We start from the raw sequence: 24,674 nt of genomic DNA, 5'->3' as shown, positions 1-24,674 counted from the left end.
GTGAATCATCCACGCTTTTTTCCCACACCACTCCCAGCACTCATTCTGCAGAAGAGATGGAATTCAGTCTCCTTCCCTAGCTCCTTTTTCCTCAATTGACTTTTAAATGTTGGTGACCCTTAGCGTTCTAATCTCTTTCATCTGCTCTTCTCACATTACACGGTGTCCCTTGATGATTGTACTTATTCCAATGGATTCAGATTTGATATATATGCCATTAACTGCCATACTGACATCTCCTGGTATGATCTCTCTCCTAAGAATCATACCCGTATTTCCATCTTAAGCACCTCAAACTCACCATGCCCAAGCCAAATGCCTAACTACGTACTAAGCACCCGCCTTCTCCTTCAATTCCTTTGTCAAAAACAGCACCACTATTGATTCAGAATCCAAAAGTAGGCTGATTTTTGTCATCACAAATCCTTTCCTTTCCCCTCCATCACATATGTAGGTAATCATCTACAGATAACAGTCACTGCTCAGTAAAATCATCAATAATTCTATTTCTTAAAAAAAAAAAAAAAAAAAACTCTGTCTTGTTTTTTTGTTTTTATTTTTAAGAGACAGGGTCTTGCTCTGTTGCCCAGGCTGGAGTGCAGTGCTGCAATCATAGCTCAAGCTCTCCCACCTCAGCCTCCTGAGTAGTTGGGACAACTTGTGTGTGCCACCATGCCTGGCTAATTTTTTCTTTTTTTTTTTTTTGAGATGGAGTCTCGCTCTGTCGCCCAGGCTGGAGTGCCATAGCACGATCTAGGCTCACTGCAAGCTCCGCCTCCTGGGTTCACGCCATTATCGTGCCTCAGCCTCCCGAGTAGCTGGGACTACAGGCGCCTGCCACCATGCCTGGCTAATTTTTTGTATTTTAAGTAGAGACGGGGTTTCACTGTGTTAGCCAGGATGGTCTTGATCTCTTGACCTCGTGATCTGCCTGCCTCGGCCTCCCAAAGTGCTGGGATTACAGGTGTGAGCCACTGCGCTCAGCACGCCTAGCTAATTTTTTTAAAAAAATTAGAGACGAGGATCTCACTACATTGCCCAGACTGGTCTCGAACTCCTCACCTCAAATGATCCTCCTCTCCTGTCTAGGCTCCCAAAGTGCTGGGATTACAGGTGTGAGCCATTGTGCCTGGCTCAAAATCTCTTAAAATCAGCCCTGCCTCATCTTTACCAGCCACCACCTTTACCATTCCTACCTGGATTACTTTCTAATAACTTTCTTTTTGAGATGGGGTCTCATTATGTTGCCCAGGCTGGTCTTGAACTCCTGGGCTCAAGTGATCCACCCACCTCAGCCTCCCAAAGTGCTGGGATTACAAGCATGAACCACCATGCCCAGTTTCTAATAATTTTTTTTTATTTTGAGACGGAGTCTCACTCTGTTGCCCAGGCTGGAGTGTAGTGTTGTGATCTTGGCTGACTGCAACCTTTGTCTCCCAGGTTCAAGTGATTCTCCTGCCTCAGCCTCCCGAGTAACTGGAATTACAGGTGCCCACCACCACGTCTGGCTAAATTTTGTATTTTTAGTAGAGATGGGGTTTTACCATGTTGGCCAGGCTAGTCTCAAACTCCTGACCTCAAGTGATCCTCCCATCTTGACATCCCAAAGTGCTGGGGTTATAGGTGTTAGCCTGGCCTCGGCCTCTAATAACTTTTTAATCAGTCTCTTTTCCCTCTAGTCTTACAATCTCTAACATAGTCTCCAAATAGGTAGGGTCATTTTTTTTTAAATGCACATGTGATCCTGTCACTCTGCTGCTTAAAATGCTTCAACTAATCCTTGAATATGCCATTCACTCCACTTACGATAATGTTACTTCTGCTTGGAATCATGCTGTTACCTCCTCTTTTTCCTATGTCTGCTTGATGAATTGCTTCAAGCCTCTGTGGAACTCTTCCTACAGAAAGCTATCCCACACTACTCCAGACAAAGTTAAGAACTTCCTCCTCTATGCTCCAATAAGGTCTTGATCTCTTAGCATGTATCTCTCTCTCACTGGGCTCTGAATCCCAAAGGAAAGAACTCTCACCTATTTTATTCTTTTCTTTTTTTTGAGAGGGAGTCTCACTCTGTCACCCAGGCTGGAGTGCAGTGGCGCAATCTCGGCTCACTGCAACCTCCGCCTCCCGGGTTCAAGCAATTCTCCTGCCTCAGCCTCCCGAGTAGCTAGGACTACAGGCATGCGCTGCCACGCCTGGCTATTTTTGTATTTTTAGTAGAGATGGGGTTTCACCATGTTGGCCAGGATGGTCTTGATCTCCTGACCTGATGATCCGCCCACCTCGACCTCCCAAAGTGCTGGGATTACAGGCATGAGCCACCGTGCCCGGCCTTTATTCTTATTCTTATTTTATATTTTTTGAGACAGGGTCTCACTCTGTCACCCAGGCTGGAGTGCAGTGGTGCAATCACGGCTCACTGCAGTGTCAATCTCCTGGCCTCAAGGGATCCTCCCGCCTCGGCCTCTTAAGTAGTTGGGACTCCAGGTGCATGCCACCATGCCCAGCTAAGTTTTTTTTTTTTTTTTTGTAGCAACAGGCTGTTGCCCAGGCTGGTCTTAAACTCCTGACCTCAAGTGATCCACTTGCTTCAGCCTCCCAAAGTGCTGGGATTACAGGCGTGAGCCACCACACCTGGCCCCCTTGTTTATGTTATGTGCCTGACAAAGATCTCTGTTGAAGGAAGGTGGTAGAATGAAGAAAGGAAGGCAGCAGGGCATGACTCAATGGAAATAATTGGCAAAGATAGGAGTAAACACCAATCACATTTTTTTAAATTTTCTAAATAAAACAATGGAGACTGTAATTGTGGTGGCTTTTGCCTGTACTCCCAGCACTTTGGGAGGCCAAGATGGGAAGATTGCTTGAGACCAGGAATTCGAGACCAGCCTGGGCAACATGGTGAAACCCTGTCTCTACTAAAAATACTAAAAAATTACAGGCATGGTGGGATGCGCCTGTAATCCCAGCTATTTGGGAGGTTGAGGTGGGAGGATCACCTGAGCCAGGGAGGTCAAGACTGCAGTGAGCTCTGACAGCACCACTGCACTCCAGCCTAGGCAACAGAGCAAAACCCCTGTGTCAAAAAAAAAAAAAAAAAAAAGTATAATTTGATTGACTGTAACACAGAAGATAAATGCTTGAGAGAATGGATACTCCATTTTCCACAATGTGATTATTACACACCGCATGCCTGTATCAAAACATCTCAATGTGCCGCATATCATTTATTCTTTCTTGTTTTATAACTAATTATAACTAACGCTTCAACTGCACTTGCCATGGGATACCTAACTGTATATCTGTCATCCTATATTACAAACTGTCTCTAGGTAAGAACATTCTAAGAACCCCACAGCTGGCAAGAAGCCTGCTGCTATCCTGAGAAATCAGCAAAATGTCAATCTGAACGAACCACATTTAACCTGTGATATAATTTGGCTCTGTGTCCCCACCCAAATCTCATCTCGAATTGTACTCCCATAATTCCCATGTGTTGCAGGAGGGACCCGGTGGGAGATAATTGAATCATGGGGGCAGTTTCTCCCACACTGTTCTTGGTAGTGAATAACTCTCATGAGATCTAATGGTATTTTAAGGGGAAACCCCTTTCGCTTGGCTCTCATTCTCTTCTCTTGTCTGCCGCCATGTGAGATGTGCCTTTCACCTGCCATGATTGTGAGGCCTCCCCAGCCACATGGAACTGTAAGTTCATTAAACCTCTTTCTTTTGTAAATTGCCCAGTTTCGGGTATGTCTTTATCAGCAGTGTGAAAATGGACGAATGCACTAATACAACAGGCTCCCTGGTCTCCCACCTTCTCGGACTAAGTCCTCTGCAGTGTTGACTCCGTGTTCTATGAGCTTCTGGCAGTCATCTAGTGGTTTAATGGTCTCCTGTTCAATGGTGTCCACCTCTTGCAAAAGGGTCACCAATCGCTCATCCAGGAGCTTTCCAAGGGTTCCCTTTAAATCATTAAAATGCTGTTTGAGAACATCCCTTGTCTGTGATGCACTTTCTTTGATCTAAAAAGAAATAACAAAATACTCAAAATCAGAATCTTTAAAAAAGGCTAATCCAAAGGTATAATTCACATGAATCTAAAAGCACTGTATAACCATCTTCTTCAATTTAGTAAAAAAAAGATTAATTGAAATTATATTTAAGGTGTGATATTTTGATACACATATACATAGTGAACTGTTACTATAGTTAAGCTAATTAACATGTCCATCTCTTCACATGGTTACCTCTGTGTGTGGTGAGAACACTTATCTCTCCTAACACATTCCAAGTATACATTACACTATTATTAACTATTGTCCCTATCCTGTACTTGAGCTCTCTAGAATTTACACATATTAAATAACTGAAACTCTGTACCCTTTGACCAACATCTCCCCATCCCCAACTCCATCCCTGGCAAGCACCATTCTACTTTCTGCTTCTATGACTTCGACCTTTTTAGATTCTACATATGAGATCATGCAGTATGTTTATTTCTGTATCTGGCTTATTTCACTTAGCATAGTGTCCTTCAGGTTCATCCATGCTGTCACAAATGACAGAATTTCCTTCTCTTTTAAGGTTGAATGGCGTTCCATTGTATATATACATCTTCCATTCATTGATAAACCAAATGTGATTCATTTGCACAAACACACAGAAGTACACAGAACTGCCCTTCAAGTCAGATAGAATAAGCCAAATCTTGGTTTCATCATTCACAAACTATGTCAATTTGGTTAAGTTAATTAAGTATTCTATGCCTCAATTTTCTTATTTGTCAAATGAGCATAATAATAGTTATTTTGGCCGGGTGCAGTGCCTCATGCCTGTAATCCCAGCACTTTGGGAGGCCAAGGAGGGCAGATCATTTGAAGTCAGGAGTTCAAGACCAGCCTGGCCAATGTGGTGAAACCCTGTATCTACTAAAAATACAAAAATTAGCTGGACGTGGTAGTGCGGGCCTGTAATCCCAGCTACTAGCGAGGCTGAGGCAGGAGAATTGCTTGAACCTGGGAGATGGAGGTTGCAGTGAGCCAAGATTGCGCCACTGCACTCCAGCTGGGCAAAAGAGTGAGACTCCATTTCAAAAAAGAGAAATAAATAATAGTTACTTCATGGAGTTGCTGTGAGGATAAATTAAAATAATCTAGGTACTACAGTGGGTAAAATAAATGGCACATTGTTATACTCGCTAAAAAAAGTTATAAATTATTATCTATACAAAGTTGTTCTTGAAAATTGTACGTTTCAATACTGAAAATTGTTTAATTATGAGGGGATTAAAATTCATTTTACTGAAAAGCAGCAAAGAAGTGGTAGATTAAAAAGCCATGGTCAGCTGGGCATGGAGGCTCATGCCTATAATCCCAGCACTTGGGAGGCCGAGGTGGGTGGATCATGAGGTCAGGAGTTCAAGATCAGCCTGACCAACATGGTGAAACTCCATCTCTACTAAAAACACAAAAAAATTAGCTGAGTTTGGTGGTGCATGCCTGTAATCCCAGCTACTTAGGATGCTGAGGCAGGAGAATCGGTTGAACCCGGGAGGCGAAGGTTCCAGTGAACTGAGATCATGCCATTGCACTCCAGCCTGGGCAACAGAGTGAGACTCCGTCTCAAAAAAAAAAAAAAAAAAAGCAAGCCATGGTCAGGTGCAGTGGCTCACACCTATGATCCTTGCACTTTAGAGAGGCTGAGGCAGGAGGATCACTTGAGCCCAAGAGTTTGAGACCAGCTTGGATAACATGGAGAAATCCTGTCTTTACAAATAATACAAAAATTAGCCGGGCATGGTGGCACATGCCTGTAGTCCCAGCTACTTAGGAGGCTGAGGTGGGAGGATCACCTGAGCCCAGGGGGTCGAGACTGCAGTAAGCTGTGACTGCACCACTGCACTCTAGCTTGGGTGACAGAGTGAGACCCTGTCTCTAAATAAAAATGAAAAGCCACAATACAAACAAACAAACAAACAAACAAAAAAAACTCATGGATAAAATGCCCTCATTATGCTAAAAGAAAACCAAAAATTATTTAAAAACCAAAGAGGCCTGTAGGAGGCAGAGCTGGGACAATGACTTAATCCTTTTTGAATTATAGTGCTCTTTGTCAATCTAAATGAGAGGTTTATAAAGCCTCTTCCTTTCAAAGTTATTGAAAGAGAAGAAAAAGCCTCTTCCCCAAAAAATACATAATCTATACCCTAAAAAATTATTCAATTGCAGAAGTTTACAAATTCCCTCAGAGCCAAACCATGGCTTGCCTGGAGCAGTAATTATGAAACTTTGTTTGCAGAAGAATCATGTAGGCTACTTGTTATAATTCAGACTGCAGAGTTCCATCCCAGACCTACTGAACCAGAAAATGACAGGAGGGGCTAAAGGAGTGTATGGATGGAGTTCTCATTTTTTCCAAGCACACCTGTGATTCTGTAGCCCACAATTTGAGAAACATTGCCCTAAATCTACAGATCTCAGATTAAGAACCCATATTCTAGGGGATATGACAGGAAAATCTTCATGTCAAATATATTATGAAGATAAATAGGTTGTTTATACAGACACCAGATTTTTCTTCTTTTATTTCAGAGACAGGGTCTCACTCTGTTGCACATCCTAGCTCACTGCAGCCTTGAACTCCTGGGCTCAGGTGATCCTCCTGCCTCAGTCTCCTGAGTAGCTGAGCTTATAGGTGCGGGCCACCACACCTGGCTAATTTTATTTTTCACTTTTTGTAGAGACGAGATCTTGCTATGTTGCCCAAGTTGGTCTTGAACTCCTGGCTTCAAGCAATCCTCCCACCTTGGCCTCCCAAAATGCTGAGATTACAGGAGTGATCCACTGCACCTGGACCAGATTTTTATTTTAAAGACTTCAGATAACAGGCCAGGCATGGTGGCTCATGCCTGTAATCCCAGCACTTTGGGAGGCCAAGGTGGGAGGATCACCACTGCAACCTGACCTGGGCGACAGAGCAAGGCCCTCTTCTCAAAAAACAATTCAGGTAACATATAATTCATTTTCTCTCGCTTAATGGGAAAATTCTAACTATAAGCCACTCCGATAAGTTAAAGCAAAAACATACTTTGCTTTCCAGATATTATCTTAGTTTCATATGACATACTGTTTACCACCATAACCCTTTTGTTAACTTTCTCTTACCAAGAAAGTTTAAAGTATAAGAAAAATCCACCAAGAAAGAACATATCAAAATATGAATAAAGGACAATATTTCAACAGTTAATACAGAGATTTAAAAACTTTCTATTTATTCTCTAAATTCTCTCTAAATTTAAAAAGCAGAATACAATATTGTTTCCCAGCAATGTTCACGACCATGTAAAAACAAAAAATGCCCATGCCCAAGGACTAAAACAGAAAAAGAGCAGTATCATTTACTGGGTGGGCAGACCATAGAAACAATTTTCTTTCCTTTTTTTTTTTTTTTTTTTTGAGACGGAGTTTCACTCTTGTGGCCCAGACTGGAGTGCAGTGGCGCAATCTCGGCTCACTGCAACCTCTGCCTTCTGGGTTCAAGAGATTCTCCTGCCTTAGTCTCCTGAGTAGCTGAGATTACAGGCGCATGCCACCACACCTGGCTAATTTTTGTATTTTTAGTAGAGACAAAGTTTCGCCAAGCTGGTCTTGAACTCCTGATCTCCGGTGATCCACCCACCTTAGCCTCCCAAAGTGCTGGGATAAGGCGTGAGCCACCTCATCCGGCCCTTTTTTCTCCATTTGACATTAACGCAGTTATAATAATATTTATGCAGTTAGTAAAATAATTCTTTAAATCACAAAGAGAAATCCTAAATTAATTGTTAACTAATTTCTGTATTTACCAAAGAATTTCTGTGAAATAAATCCAAGTAAAAATTTTAAAAAGAAAGAAAGGCCATAAACCCAAATTGCACTTGATTCAGCTCACCATTCAACTATGAGATCTTTGCAAACTGGGCCCTCATCTACATAGCATCTGGTAAACAAATGCTGTTGAGTGAAAACGCAGTTAATCATGTGTGTTTCAAAGAACTTTCTAAAAGAACCAAAGAGAGAATACCTTATGATTTTAACACAACCCCTGGGATACTGTTAGAAATTCAGAGTCTCAGGCCCCACCCAGAACTGCTAAATCAGAACATGAATTTTTTTTCTTTTCTCCTCCTCCCCTAGAACCTGTATTTTTTTTTTTTTTTTTTTTTATTTATTTTTTTTTTGGAGATGGAGTTTTGCTCTTGTTGCCCAGGCTGCAGTGCAATGGAGCAATCTTGGCTCACTGCAACCTCCACCTCCCGGGTTCAAGTGATTCTCCTGTCTCAGCCTCCTGAGTAGCTGGGATTACAGGCGCATGCCACCATGCCTGGCTAATTTTTGTATTTTTAGTAGAGATGGGGTTTCATCATATTGGTCAGGCTGGTCTCAAACTCCTGACCTCAGGTGATCCTACTGCCTCAGCCTCCCAAAGTGCTGGAATTACAGGCGTGAGCCACCGCGCCCAGCCAAACCTGTATTTTTTTTTTTTTTTTTTGAGTCTTGCTCTGTCGCCCAGGCTGGAGTGCAGTGGCGCCAGCTCGGCTCACTGCAACCTCCACCTCCCAGGTTCAAGCAGTTCTCCTGCCTCAGCCCCCCTAGTAGCTGGGATTACAGGCATGCGCCACCAAGCCCAGCTAATTTTTTTGTATTTTTAGTAGAGACGGGGTTTCACCATTTTGGCCAGGCTGGTCGCGAACTCCTGACCTTGTGATCTGCCTGCCTCAGCCTCCCAAGTTGCTGGGATAAAAGGCATGAGCCACCGCACCCGGCCAAATCTGTATTTTTAACAGGACCCTCAGTTGCTTTGTATACATATTACAGATACCAGAATAAATGAAGACCTTGTGTCAGAACGCTGTAATACATATCGAATGGCCAAGAGGAAATTCTGCAGTTGAGCACTGTGCCTCTGAGGTCCTGTCTTGCTCTTTAGCGGATATAGCATACACAGGAAGTGCATTGGTTAGGTAAAGTCAATTTCCTCTTTAGAAAGAATTCAAAAGCTCCTTCAGCTGTTGCAGAGCCTACGTTTTGTTTTTGTTTCAGAACCTCAGAAAAAAGGAAGTAAGTGAACACAAAACAGAGAGAGGGCTAAAAAAATGAGACTCAATTTCCAAATTCACCTCCTGTACTCTCATTGTAAATTTGGTCCCTTTTGCTCATAGAATCCCAACCACTGCCATTTGAAACTTGATACCACCATGGGATCATTTTCTTTTCCTTGAAATATTTCATGATTTAAAGCCTAGTCACCTTTAATCCAATCATGTAACTAATCAAGTTCATTTGCTTGACTTTATGAAACTAATTTAAAAATGCAGCTCCACTGCTGAGTGAATTTCTTCATATTTGATGTGGTACCAATGGTTCCATGCGTTCACTGTTAACTCAATAAATCTTCACAACGCAGTTTCAGAAAGTGAGGACCAAAGAAGAGAAAGAAGACAACTTACCCAAGGCTTCGCAGTGCCAGAAACAGTCTAACTCCAAAGACTATGCTCTTTCATTACACCATGCTGTTTTGTACTTACAGGACACTTTTTTTTTTTTTTTTGAGACAGGTTCTCACTTGGTCGTCCAGGCTGGAGAGCAATGGTACAATCACAACTCACTGCGGCCTCGAACTCCTGGGCTCAGGTGATTCTCCCACCTTAGCCTCCCAGGTAGCTGGGACCACAGGCATGTGTCACTATACCCAGCTATATTTTGTATTTTTTGTAGAGACGGGTTTTCATCATGTGGCCCAGGCTGGTCTCGAACTCCTGGACTCAAGCAATCCTCCTGCCTCGGCCTCTCAAAGTGCTGAGATTACAAGCGTGAGCCAACGCGCTCGGCCATAGAACACTATTTTAAAAGAGCTCCCAGATAAATCTGTAAATTATGTATTGGCTAAAGACACTTCTTGGTATAACACGTAGTATTTCCTGTCCCTGTGTAAAGAATTGTGTGGTGGACAACCAATCAGCTTCAAATGCTACCTAGCCATTCAAGGCAAAAACAACTGTGGTGATTTGTAACAAAATAGATTTAAGAATACAAATGACAGACAAGATTTCAAACAGGAAACTGTAATATGCATTGTTTATGTTGATTAATAATATTTTGAAATAATCTGCCACTAAAACCTTTAATATAACAGACCATTAAAACTTACAAAGTTTTGGCCTGAGCACATTGGCTCATGCCTGTAATCCCAGCACTTTGGGAGGCCCAGGCAGGTGGATCACGAGATCAGGAGGTCAGGAGTTCGAGACCAGCCTGGCCAACATGGTGAAACCCCGTCTCCACTAAAAATGCAAAAATTACCCAAGCGTAGTGGTGCACACCTGTAGTCCCAGCTACTGGGCTGAGGCAGGAGAATCACTTGAACCCGGGAAGCGGAGGTTGCAGTGAGCTAAGATAGTGCCATCGCACTCCAGCCTGGGCAATAGAGCAAGATTCCACCTCAAAAAAAAATAATAAATAAATAATAAAAAACAAAACTTACAAAGTTTCCACTACAGCTGAATATAACCCCAAAGCAACTGTTTTAAAATTTTAACATGATTAAGAGCTCACAAAATGCCAAAAATTCATCAAGTTTGTATTTCAATACTAAGCCACCCAAAAGCTTAGGGAGTATTTCCTTCACAACCCTCCAAAACAATAGTGACTGATATATTTTCCTCCAGAGTTTAGTTACTAAAAAGACATATGTAGAGGCCAGGTGCAGTGGCTCATGCCTATAATCCCGGCACTTTTGAAGGACGGATCACTTGTGTCCAGGAGTTCAAGACCAGCCTGGGCAACATGGCAAAACTCTGTCTCTAGTAAAAAATATAAAAAATCAGCTGTGTGTGGTGGCATGGCTTGTAATCCCAGCTGCTTGGGAGGCTAAAGTGACAGGATCACTTGAGCCTGGGAGGTTGAGGCTTCAGTGGGTGGTTTTTGCACCACTGCCCTCCAGCCTGGGTGACAAAGTGAGACCCTGCCTCAAAAATAACCAAACAAACAAAAAAGAAAACCACATATATAAAACACAAAACTATTTGCTAACAAGAACATACTGATTAAAAACTGGCCAGGTACAGTGGCTTACGCCTGTAATCCTAGGATTTTGGGAGGCTGAGGCAGGTGGATTGCCTGAGCTCAGGAGTTTGAGACCAGCCTGGGCAACATGGTGAAACCCTGTCGCTGCTAAAAACACAAAAATTAGCTGGGTTTGGTGGTGCCTGCCTGTAATCCCAGCTACTGGGAGGCTGAGGCAGGAGAATCATTTGAGCTCAGGAGGTGGAGGTTGCAGTGAGCCGAGATCACGCCACTGTACTCCAGCCCAGGTGAGAGAGCAATACTCTGTCTCGAACAAACAAACAAACAAAAAACACCACAAAAAAAACCAGAAAAACATATTTATCAAAAATAAAAGACAGCCGGGTACAGCGGCTCATGCCTGTAATCCCAGCACTTTGGGAGGCTGAGGCAGTCGAATCATGAAGTCAGGAGTTCAAGACCAGCCTGGCCAACATGGTGAAACCCCGTCTCTACTAAAAATACAAAAAAATGAGCTGGTCACGGTGGCGGGCACCTGTAATCCCAGCTACTCAGGAGCCTGAGGCAGGAAAATTGCTTGAACCTGGGAGGCGGAGGTTGCAGTGAGCCGAGGTCGTACCACTGCACGCCAGCCCAGGCGACAGCACGAGACTCTGTCTCAAAAAAAAAAAAAAAAAAAAAAAAAAAAGGCCAGGTGCAGTGGCTCACGCCTGTAACCCTGGCACTTTGGGAGGCCGAGGCGGGCGGGTCATGAGGTCAGGAGATCGAGACCATCCTGGCTAACATGGTGAAACCCCGTCTCTACTAAAAATACAAAAAATTAGTTGGGCTTGGTGGCGGGCACTTGTAGTCCCAGCTACTTGGGAGGCTGAGGCAGGAGAATGGCGTGAGCGGGGGAGGCGGAGCTTGCAGCAAGCCGAGATTGCGCCAGTGCACTCCAGCCTGGGCGACAGAGCGAGACTCCGTCTAAAAATAAATAAATAAATAAATAAAATAATAATAAAGACAAAGATAAAAAATAGTCAACTGAAATTGAAAACGCTAATCAATGTATTTTTTCTCAGTTTCTGTGAAATGTATATTACATTAGCTATTTGTACTGACACCAAGACATCAGTCATTAGTAATAATGGAAACAGCAACAATACAGCAGCAGCTATTATCTACTGAGTATCTGTATGCCAGGTAAATCTGTACCTATGGTCTCATTTAAACTCTACCATAACCCTGTGAAGAGAACCTGTGTAGATGAGTAACATGGGAGTCAGAGAGATGAAACTGGCCATATCACAAAGTTAGTGAAGTGGCAGAGATTTTGAATTCAGTCTGACTCAAGAACGGACTTGTAAGCACTGCTATGTTTCTCCTTGTTTCTCTTACACTTAAGACTTTTTTAGAAAAAAAAGTGCTTAACTGAGAACTTTCAAACAGAAAACGTATATTATATGATTTGATAATCTGTTACAGTAGTGGCCCCCAATGAACCAGGAATTCACACTTCCAACTACTCGTGGCCTTGTGTGGTCCTCTCCCCTAGAATCTGGGCTGGGCCTGTGACTAGCAATGCAGTCACACGTGCACAGCAATAGAGTGAAACTGATCCTGTGCCAGTTCCAGGCCTCATCCTTCAGAAGACCTGTCAACATCTGCTTTTTGGAGGCCACCATGAAAGAAGTATGTCTATCTTTCTGGAGAGGATAAGGGGAAAGAGACAGGAAGGTGAAAAGGCAGGAAGGGAGGAAGACAGGGAGAGAGACTGGCACCAAAGCCCAGGTATGCCAGTGTTCCAACTGAGACTAGCTAATACTAAGTCTCCAAATATAAATGAATGTTCTCTGTCAGACATTCCAGCCACAACTGCAACCACAAGAGTGTTGCCAAGCAAAACCAGGAAAACGACCTATCTGAGCCCCAGTCAACTTCCAGAATTGTAAGCAAATAAAATGGTTGCTTTTTAAGTCATTAAGCTTTGGCACAGTTTTATTATGTAGCAGTAAACAAATCATATAAAAAAAAACACGCTTAATTCTTGATTATCTATACTAATAGAGTGCACATCATCAAGACCAAGACAATCGAAAAAAGAATGTCTGCCAAATTACACCCACAACATTCATAAAGGCATTCATTCAACATTTATTGAGGCCTAGTATGTGTCAGAAATTAGGGTTATAAAGATGAATAAAGCATGGTCTTCACCTCAAAAACTCTCATTCTGGTAAGGGGGATGGCAAGCAAAAGTACCTATAATGAAATGAATTATGTTCTTACATATCTGGGGCAGCCACAAACTGCCATCAGAGCATAAAAGAGCATTATGATGGGAAAGAGAGTAGGAGACATTTAAAGAATAAGTTGTCAGTTGGAGGAGCAGGGGATGTCACCTTGAATAACAATAATATTTAGTATTATCATGGCTGACATTAATTAAGAATCTCCTATGTCCTAGGCACTGTGCTAAGTGTTTTTTTTTTTAATAATTATGCTTTAAGTTTTAGGGTACATGTGCACAACGTGCAGGTTTGTTACATATGTATACATGTGCCATGTTGGTGTGCTGCACCTATTAACTCGTCATTTAACATCAGGTATATCTATCTCCTAATGCTATCCCTCCCCCCTCCCCACACCCAGTGCTAAGCATTTTAAATAAGTTTCTCATTTTAATTCCCACAATGGCCAGGTAAAGCAGATACTACCCTTATCCTCATTTTACACAGAAGGAAACTGAAGATTAGGAAAATTTAGTTTCTCAAGCTTTCACAGCTAATACAAACAACTAAAATAACTGCAAATATTAGTGACTCACTGATAGCCCTCAATAATAAAAAAAGGCTGGGTTGGGTGTGGTGGCTCACGCTTGTAATCCCAGCACTTTGGGAGGCTAAGGCGGGCAGATCACTTGAGGCCAGGAGTTCAAAACCAGCCTGGCCAACACAGTGAAACCTCGTCTCTATTAAAAATACAAAAATTAGCTGGCCTTGGTGGCGCATGCCTGTAATCCCAGATACTCGGGAGCATGAGACAGAAGAATTGCTTGAATCCAGGAGGCAGAGGTTGCAGTGAGCCGAGACTGAGACACTGCACTCCAGCCTGGGTGACAGAGCAAGACTCTGTCTCGAAAAAATAATAATAATAGTAATAACAATAAAAGGCTGTCTTATATTTGTTTGGCTTTTTAGATGACAAATTAGTCATATTCTTTACCAGATTTATAGCAATAAGAATAGTTATCGGCCAGGAGCAGTGTCTCATGCCTGTAATTCCAGCACTTTGTGAGGCCGAGGCAGGCGGATCACCTAAGGTCAGGAGTTGGGAGACCAGCCTGGCGTATGGCGAAACCCTGTCTCTACTAAAAATACAAAAAAATTAGCCGAGCGTGGTGGTGGGAGCCTGTAATCCCAGCTACTCAGGAGGCTGAGGCAGGAGAATCGCTTGAACCCGGGAGGCAGAGGTTACGCTGAGCTGAGATCGTGCCACTGCACTCCAGCCTGGGTGACAGAGCAAGACTCCACCTCAAAAAAAAAAAAAAGTTCTCTATCAAAATTATATACATTACAATCTACACTAAAACAAAATTGCTGGGCATGGTGGCTCATGCCTGTAATCCCAGCACTTTGGGAGCTCGAGGCAGGTGGATCACCTGAGGTCGGGAGTTTGAGACCAGCCTGACCAACATGGTGAAACCCCATCTCTACTAAAAATACAAAATTAGCCGGGTGTGGTGGCGCATGCTTGTAATGCCAGCTACTCGGAAGGCTGAAGGAGGAGAATCACTTGAACCCCCGGGAGGCGGAGGTTGCCGTGAGCCAATATTGCGCAATTGCCCTCCAGCCTGGGCAACAAGTGCGAAACTCCATCTTTAAAAAAAAAAATCTACACACAAAAATATACCTCTATAACATTCACACACATTTTTTTCTTTCTTTTTTCTTTCTTTTTCTTTTTTTTGAGATGAAGTCTTGCACTGTTGCCCAAGCTGGAATGCAGTGGCGCAATCTTGGCTCTGTGCAACCTCTGCCTCCCAGGTTCAAGCAATTCTCCTGCCTCAGCCTCCCGGGTAGCTGGGATTACAAGCACCCCCCACCAAGCCTGGCTAATTTTTGAATTTTTAGTAGAGATGGGGTTTCACCATGTTGGCCAGGCTGGTCTCGAACTCCTGACCTCAGGTGATCCACCCGCCTTGGCCTCCCAAAGTGCTGGGATTACAGGTGTGAGCCACTGCACCTGGCCAACTTTTTGTATTTTTAGTAGAGATGGGGTTTCACCATGTTGGCCAGGCTGGTCTTGAAACCCTGACCTCAGGTAATCCACCCAACTTGCCATCCCAAAGTGCTGGTATTACAGGAGTAAACCACCCTGCCCGACCAGAAAATGGCTAGCTTCTTCTTCTTTTTTTTTTTTTTTGAGATGGAGTCCCACTCTCTTGCCCAGGCTGAAGTGTAGTGGCGCAATCTCGGCTCACTGCAACCTCTAACCCCCAGGTTCAAGTAATTCTCTTGCCTCAGCCTCCTGAGCAGCTGGCATTACAGGCGCACCACCACACCCACCTAACTTTTTTGTATTTTTAGTAGAGACGGGGTTTCACCATGTTGGCCAGGCTGGTCTCGAACTCCTGACCTCAGGTGATCCGCCCGCCTCAGCCTCCCAAAATCCTGGGATTACAGGCGTGAGCCACCGAGCCCGGCCAGAATGGCTTGTTTTAATTCTCCTTGAACTCCTTCTATATTTCTGGGGAGTTTTAAACTCAACCGGCAGCTTTCAGAGTACCATATTTAAAGATGATTTCTGTACATTGGTGTTGTTCAGGAAATAAAAAGTTAAAAAAAAAAAAAAAGATAATTTGTAGGCCGGGCATGGTGGCTCATGCCTGTAATCCCAACACTCTGGGAGGCCAAGGCGGGCAGATCACGAGGTCAGGAGTTCGAGACCAGCCTGGCAAATATGGTGAAACTCTGTCTCTACTAAAAATAGAAAAACTAGCCGGGCATGGTGGCATGCACCTGTAGTCCCAGCTACTCGGGAGGCTGAGGTGGGAGAATCACTCGAACCCGGAAAGCAGAGGTTGCAGTGAGCCGAGATCGCACCACTGCACTCTAGCCTGGGTGACAGAGCAAGACTCCATCTCAAAAAAAAAAAAAAAGACAACTTGTAAAAAGATTTATTGGTGAAAAGATTGACTCAAAAACCAATGTAAATATGTGGTCTTTTGCAAACAAATACAGTCAAGCATCACATAATGATGTTTTGGACAATGACAATTACATACATAATGGTAGTCCCATAACATTATATTACTATATTTTTATGTTTTTACTGTATCTTCTTTCTTTTTTTTTTTTTTTTTTTTTTTTAGACAGGGTCTAGTTCTGTTGTCGAGGCTGGAGTACAGTGGTGTGATCATGGCTTACTGCACCCTCAGCCTCCTGGGCTCAATAAATCCTCTCACCTTTGCCTCCCGAGTAGCTGGGACCACAGGCATGCACCACTACACCTGGCTGATTTTTAATTTCTTTGTGGAGATGGGGGTCTCCCTATATTGCCCAGACTGGTCTCAAACTTCTGGGCTCGAGATCTTCCCGCCTTGGCCTCTCAAAGTGCTGGGACTACAAGTGTGACCCAGCACGCCTACTGCACCTTTTCTATGTTTAGATGCACACTTACAGTTATGTTACAACTATCTACAGTATTCAGTATAGTAACATGCTGTACAGACTTGTACCCTAGGAGCAATAGAATATACCATATAGCCTAGGTGTGTAGCAGATGATACCATCTAGGTTTGTACAATGACAAAATCGCCCAATGACACATTTCTGAGAATATATCCCTGTTGTTTTGACTGTATATGTGTGGCTTTTATTTTTACCCCCCTTATTTGCAATTAGTTTTGCTTCCAGTATTTTGGGGTACCAGAATCAATACATTGCAACCTACCACCAACAAATGTTCCTTTAAATATCTACAATAGACTCCACCTCTGTATTAAAAATGAGGCTGTGGGACAGACACAGTGGCTCACGCTTGTAATCCTAGCACTTTTTGAAGCCGAGGTGGGTGGACAGCCTGAGCTCAGGAGTTCAAGACCAGCACCTTCTACTAAAAATACAAAAAATGAGCCGGGTGTGGTGGCATGCGCCTATAATCCCAGCTACTCAGGAGGCTGAGGCAGGAGAATTGCTTGAACCCGGGAGGTGGAGGTTGCAATGAACCAAGGTGGTGCCACTGCACTCCAGTCTGGGTGACAAAGTGAGACCATCTTCAAAAAAAAAAGCTTTGCATCGGAAAAATATTCTTGTAAATGCTTATGATGTTACCAAAATTCTTATAATGCTAACAAAATGCTTATAATGTTAATAAAAATTAAAAATTGATACAAAGTTGCATATACAGTAGTCTCTCAACTTTGCAGAATAATATGTATAGAAAGATACATCAAAATGTTAACTGCAGGCCGGGCAGGGTGGCTCAAGCCTGTAATCCCAGCACTTTGGGAGGCCGAGGAAGGTGGATCATGAGGTCAACAGATGGAGACCATCCTGGCCAACGTGGTGAAACCCCATCTCTACTAAAAATACAAAAATTAGCTGGGTGTGGTGGCAGGCGCCTGTAGTCCCAGCTACTCAGGAGGCTGAGGCAGGAGAATGGCTTGAACCCAGGAGGCAGAGGTTGCAATGAGCCGAGATGGCGCCACTGCACTGCAGCATGGCGACAGAGTGAGACTCCATCCCAAAAAAAAAAAAAAAAAAAAAAAGTTAACTGCAGTTGTCTGTAAGTAGTAGAATTATAGGTTATTTTAAAACTATTTCATCTGGGCTGAGTGTGGTGGCTCATGCCTGTAATCCCAGCACTTTGGGAGGCCGAGATGCACGGATCACCTGAGGTCAGGAGTTTGAGACCAGCCTTCACCATGGTGAAACCCTGTCTCTACTAAAAATACAAAAATTAGCTGGGCGTGGTGGCGGGCACCTGTAATCCCAGGTACTCGGGAGGCTGAGGCAAGAGAATTGCTTGAACCTGGGAGGTGGAGGTTGCAGTGAGCCAAGATTGAGCCATTGCACTCCAGCCTGGGTGACAAGAGCGAAACTTCATTAAAAAAAAAAAAAAATTATTTCATCTGTTCTTGGTTTTCCCTGTATCTGGATTTAACCTTTTCTTAGAATACTATAATAGGGACACTTTAAATACTACTACTGTAACAAATTATACACAGATTTTTGTAGTGTTTTCAAAATGGGTAACAGAAGGGGAAGTGGGAGATAAAAGGAGCAATAATGGCTTTCTTTTCGTTTCCTTTTTTTTTTTTTTTTGAGACAGTTTCACTCCTGTTGCCCAGGCTGGAGTGCAGTGGCATGATCTCGGCTCACCGCAACCTCCGTCTCCTGGGTTCAAGCAATTCTCTTGCCTCAGCCTCCCGAGTAGCTAAGATTACAGGCGCCCACCACCACACCCGGCTAATTTTTGTATTTTTAGTAAAGATAGGTTTTCATCGTATGGGTCAGGCTTGTCTCAAACTCCTGACCTCAGGTGATCCGCCCGCCTCAGCCTCCCAAAATGCTGGGATTATAGGTGTGAGCCACCACGCCTGGCCAACAGCTTTCTTTTCTTTGCTAAGCTACTGAGACTTCCTGTCTTGGTTTTTTGAAATAACTTTTGAGTGGTTTTTTTTTTTTTTTTTTTTTGAGACGGTCTTCTTCTGTTGCTGAGGCTGGAGTGCAGTGGTGCCATCTTGGCTCACTGCAACCTCCATCTCCCAGGTATAAGCAATTCTCCTGCCTCAGCCTCCAGAGTAGCTGGAATTATAGGTGCATGCCACCACACCTGGCTAAGAGACAGAGTTTTGCCATGTTGAAGGCTGGTCTCAAACTCCTGATCTCATGTGATCTACCTGCCTCGGCCTCCCAAAGTGCTGGGATTACAGGCGTGAGCCACTGAGCCCAGCCACCAACTAGTATCTTAATTAGGTACCAGGATCTTACCATTTGCTCTTGAAGGCGCAGAGACTTGCTTTTGTCAGTGTCCTGAGAAATACTGAATCAGAATACCAAAAGGTACATGAAAGCCAACATAGTCATTTTATAGAGTGAACTAGAACACACAGACTAAAATACTGGCATTTCTCACTGTAGACACCTCCAGTACCTCAACTAATTCCCGTTTGATAATGTACCAAGATGAAGTTTTTGGACTTACAAAGATTAAAGACCAGGCCTTGACTTTGGCAATGTCATCAAGGTGGTGCCACTCTGTGAGGCCTGAGTGGCCAGCTGACATCACTACGTGACATTTTGATCAGTTATCTCTACTTATGTTTTTGTTTTTGAGATGGAGTCTCGCTCTGTCGCCCAGGCTGGAGTGCAGTGCTGTGATCTTGGCTCACTGCAACCTCCGCCTGCCCGGCTCAAGCAATTCTCCTGGCTCAGCCTCCTGAGTAGCTGGGACTACAGGTGCATGCTACCACACCTGGCTAATTTGTATTTTTTTAGTAGAGACGGGGTTTCACCATATTGGCCAGGCTGGATCTCTACTTATAACAAAGAGAAAGGCCAATGCTGTAGAAATAGGACAAGTGATGAAAGATATAATAGAAGTGAAATCTAAAAATGAATACACAAATAGAACTTACATTTTTCTTACTTGTTTTGTTTTTAGGGGTAGTAACCTAAGTATCAGCCACCAAAGGAAAGAGGAAAGCATAAATCCATGAGGGCAGTGATCTATTTCCTTGAACACAGAATCTAGGACCTAGAAGTTTCTCAGCCCTACAGTAGGCACCCAATAAATATTTATTGAGTGAATGAACAAATGAATATTTAAGGACAGTGGGAGTTAATTTCTTTGGTATTTACATCTTAGTACCAAGGATTCCAAGGATTCCAGCGAGCTATAGAGAACTATTCTTAATGATTTCAACATCAGCTAGGCCAAGTTGGCTGTAAACATTATCTGATTTCCTGAAGACAATGAACAGCTTTCTAGCCTTTAACTTATTCAAACATTAAGAGTTAACAGACAATCCTTGCATTCCTACACAGAACTTCCTTTTCTCTGAAAACAGAGGGTAGAGCCCAAACTTAACCACAAGAGGAGAAACTGCTACATGTTGGCAGTTTTGACAGAATAAGTTAAAAACATTTTTATTCTTCTTCCTTCTAAATGTTCATACAACATGATTTCTCAATACGAGACAAATTTCATGCTAGAGTTTAAAGGATAAGAAACTAAAGCAAAGACAAAAGGTAGGCCAGATGCAGTGGGTCACACCTGTAATACCAGTACTTTGGGAGGCCGAGGCAAGAGGATTGCTTGAGCTCAGGAGTTAGAAATCGGCCTGGCAGCTGGGCACGGTGGCTCACCCAGGCACGGTGGTAATCCCAGCATTTTAGGAGGCTGAGGTTGGCAGGATCACCTGAGGTGAGGACTTCAAGGCCAGCCTGGCCAACATGGTGAAACCCTGTCTCTAGTAAAAATACAAAAAGTAGATGGGCATGGTGGCAGACGCCTGTAATCCTGGCTATTCGGGAGGCTGAGGCAGGAGAATCTCTTGAACCCAAGAGGTGGAGGTTGCAGTGAGCCTAAGGTTGCAGTGAGCTGAAGGTTGCAATGAGCCAAGATTGTGCCACTTCACTCCAGCCTGGGCAAAAGAGCGAGACTCTCTCAAAAAAAAAAAAAAAGAAAGAAAGAAAGAAACTGTCTGGGAAACACAGGAAGACATCATCTCTACTAAAAAAAATTCAACAAAATTAGGCAGGCGTGGTGGTGTGTACCTATAGCCCCAGCTACTTGGGGATCTGAGACAGGAGGATGGCTTGAGCCTAGGAAGTCGAGGCTGCAGTGAGTTCTGATCATGCCACTGCACTCCAGCTTGGGTGACAGAGCAAGACTCTGGCTCAAAAAAAAAAAAAGAGGCTGGGTGCGGTGGCTCAAGCCTGTAATCCTAACACTTTGGGAGGCCAAAGTGGGTGTTCATCTGAGCCCAGGAGGCTGGACAACATGGCAAAACCCCATCTCTACCAAAAATACAAAAAATTAGCCAGGTGTGATGGCACGTGCCTGTAGTCCCAGCTACTCGGCACACTGAGATGGGAGGATCACTTGAGCCTGAGAGGCAGAGCTTGCAGTGAGCTGAGATTGTGCCACTGCACTCCAGCCTGGGTGACAGAGTGAGGTCCTTTCTCAAAAAAAAAAAAAGAAAAAAGAAAAAAAGTATGCCAAGAGTTTCTGAAAAGGTTAAACAAAAAGTTACCATGTGATCCACCAATTCCTAGCTATATTCTAAAACAACTGAAAACATGTCCACACAAAAAGTTGTCTACAAATTCTTTATAGAAGCATTATTCATAATAGTCAAAAGTGGAAATAATCCAAATGTCCATTAATTGATGAATGGATAAATAAAATGTGGTATATCCACATAACAATTATTCAGCCATAAAAAGGTTTGAAGTACTGTTACATGCTACCACATCAATGAACCTTGAAACATTATTCTAAGTCAAAGAAGTCAGTCACAAGGGGCTACATACTGTATGAGTTCATTTATATGAAATGACCAGAATAGGCAAATCCATAGAGACAGAGTAGTTTTGTGGTTGCCAGGGGGTATGGGAGTGACAGCTAAGGAGTTCTTTTGGGGGTGATGAATATATACTTGAATTAGACACTGGTGATGGTTGGACAACTCTATGAATATACTAAAAACCACTGAATTGTAAACTTTAAGGCATGACTTTTACGGTGTGTGAATTATATCTCAATAAAAAAAGTCACATGCCAGGCAGCACAGTGGCTCACACCTGTAATTCCATCACCGGAAGGCAGAGGTGGGAGGATCTTTTGAGCCCAGGAGTTGGAGACCAGCCTGCGAAATGTAACAAAACCCTGTCCGCACCCCCGCCAAAAAAAAAGAAAATAAATCATCTGCCAAAAAGATATAAAATCAGCAAGTAAAAAATACAGACAACAGGTGGCATCCCTTCCTCTCTGCTCTTCTCATGCTTCTCCCATGCAAAATCCTTGACTAAAGTGCCATATATTTTACAGTTATTCTGAAAATGACTGGAACCCTAAAAATATCCAAACCACCAAACAAAAGCAGCTGCTTATTTTGATAATATTTTTGTACCATAGACTTTCCTTAAAATGCAAGTTGACAGAGGACTTATGCCACAAACCCAAACATGCACAATCCACTAGAGTCAGCTTCGAGAGATGCTGTTGTAACTGCCACTGGCACAAAACACATTCCCAAAAGAGACTCACACTTACAAAACAGAACTACATTATTACTCAGTCTAGTCAGAAGGCAATGTCATCAGGAACCTAATTGTGATCGATGTTCATTTAGTGTTTTCTGTCTCAAGCCCAAGACAATGGGCCTCAAAAACAAAACAAAACAAAGCTCCTAATAAACTAAACTACAGAAAAGCATGTCCTGTATTTAAATTGTTGGATATAAAATTGAAAAAATTCAATTGAAAATTGAATACTGAACCATCTAGGGTGTAATCACATGATTTTTTTTAATGCATCCAATATCAAGAGAAATTAATTACTTCCAGGTGCTAAACTCACTCATTTAGTGTCAACTCTGATTCTTAATTGCTAATACAAAAACAATAATCATGGTCATATATAATACATCTTAACTGACTTAAATGTTAGATTGTATTTTAATATCTTTCTTTTTATACAATGTCTTACATCTAGAGTCCCTATTTCAAAATAGCAGAAGGAATAACGCAGATATTTTCAAAGAGAAATAGAGATGAGTGCATTGAAAGGCCTTGAAAAGTATTCACCAAATCAGCATAATCATATCTAGATTCTGCTTCCGGTTTCGGTACTAAAATGCAAATGATGTCTGGCCTACACTGGCTTTACAAATATTTTTAAATATATAAAACCCGGCCGGGCGCGGTGGCTCACGTCTGTAATCCCAGCACTTTGGGAGGCTGAGGCAGGTGGATCACGAGGTCAGGAGTTCAAGATCATCCTGGCCAACTTGGTGAAACCTCCTCTCTACTAAAAATACAAAAATTAGCCGGGTGTGGTGGCGCAGACCTGTAATCCCAGCTACTCAGGAGGCTGAGGCAGGAGAATCGCTTGAACCCGGGAGGCGGAGGTTGTTGCAGTGAGCCGAGATAGTGCCACTGCACTCCACCCTGAGCGACACAGCGAGACTCCGTCTCAAAAAAAACAGATTATGTATATACATACTTATATATGTTTGTATATGTTTTATATATATATATAAAACCCAAAACATGTTGAGTCGTTAATGATGAGAATATCCAAAGACACTGTTAGCACAGCACTTTTCTACCATTTTCAGGTTATATGCAGCAAGGAAGTGCTAAGACGACCAACTAGATTAATATCAAGTATGACCCAGAGAAATTCAGATGGAATCCCACTCACTCAAAAAGCACTTATTAAGCAGTTGCGTTAATAGTACTCTGAAGATTATCCGTCCTATCGCCAATTGGCAGCGGGTTATATCCTTTTCTATATATATTCGAGGGTATAGAGAAACCATATGGCTTTCCTGTATCTTTGATAACTCTTGCTCTGTGAAACAGATAACTGCACCACTTGAAATTATATTTAGCTTTTCCTTTCAGCACTCCTCTCTTAAAATCTATTTTTCCATTTCTCTATACCTTTGTATTCCCTCTCTCAAGGAAAAGGAAATCATTTTCCTTCTGCTCTTCCAACATAGCTTCACCTTCACCTTAAATTTTAAACCTTCTAGAACGGGATTACTCTAAATGATTTTTTAAAAAGCATTCAAGATCGTATGACATATTATTCAGGCATTAACCGCATTTATTTAGTGTCAACGCTACTGCTTCTCAATCCCTACCTCTCCCTCACTCTCGCCCCTTAGTCCTCCCCTTCCAATGTCCATTTTGTCTCCACTTTCAGCTCTCCCAGGTCACTGTCCCACCTTTTCCTCAGGCTCTCTAAAATCAATGCCTACCCACCGCAGGTTTTTTACCAAACAGTCTCCTCCTCCCCCGACTCATCACTACCCGCATGACCCCCTCGGATTCTGCTCTGGTCCCTCACTCTCCCAAACTTCGGACGCCACCGCTACTCCCATCGCTGCCCCACAGTTTGGTGAACGCTCCTCACACCCTCCCTCCACCCCCAAAACTTCCCCTTACGACCTCCCCAACTCCCACCTTCCCCGTTCCCAGACTCCATTAGGTCTCCTTTCAAATGAATGCCTCTTCCCTACTCCAGAGTTTTCGGACACTCCCACCCCTCAAAGCCCTCCCTGCCTTCGCCCGGCATCCGCGCCACCCCCGGGCCCACAGCGCCCCTGTGGGTGTGGCCCTCCGACCTGCCTCCGCGCCTCCCGCAGCCCCTCAAGCCGGTGACCCAGCTCCCGCCGGTAGCTCTGCGCTGCCTCCACGTTCTCGCGGGCCTCCTGCAGCAGCAGCTCAGGCTCCAGCTCCATCGCCCCCCTCATCTGGCCGCGCGGCCGGCGACACCTAGCGCGGGTTCCCGACTGCACCGGGCGCCTCCAAGCGGCCCGGCGCGGCCTCGCGCAGGCGGAAGCACCGCCCAGCCCCGCCGCCCCATGCCTCACGACGACCTTGA

The 24,674-nt window shown here is 43.5% G+C and overlaps 1 protein-coding gene across 1 annotated transcript in view; it reads right to left on the bottom strand.

Annotated features, from left to right (window-relative positions):
* Nucleotides 1-24,674, bottom strand: part of CRLF3 (cytokine receptor like factor 3) — a 42,546-nt gene extending 17,872 nt beyond the window's left edge. Inside the window, exons 1-2 of the mRNA XM_009432461.4 lie at nucleotides 24,415-24,674; nucleotides 3,818-4,025 (exon numbers count right to left, since the gene is read on the bottom strand). Coding sequence (XP_009430736.1) covers nucleotides 3,818-4,025; nucleotides 24,415-24,543 — 337 coding nt within the window. The 5' untranslated portion in view covers nucleotides 24,544-24,674. The remainder of the gene's footprint in view (nucleotides 1-3,817; nucleotides 4,026-24,414) is intronic.

The sequence above is a fragment of the Pan troglodytes genome, chromosome 19 (genome assembly GCF_028858775.2).
Source record: "Pan troglodytes isolate AG18354 chromosome 19, NHGRI_mPanTro3-v2.0_pri, whole genome shotgun sequence".
NCBI classification, from domain to species: Eukaryota; Metazoa; Chordata; class Mammalia; order Primates; family Hominidae; genus Pan; species Pan troglodytes.
Note: the sequence above shows the minus strand (reverse complement) of the source record. Positions and strands in the feature narration are given on the sequence as shown.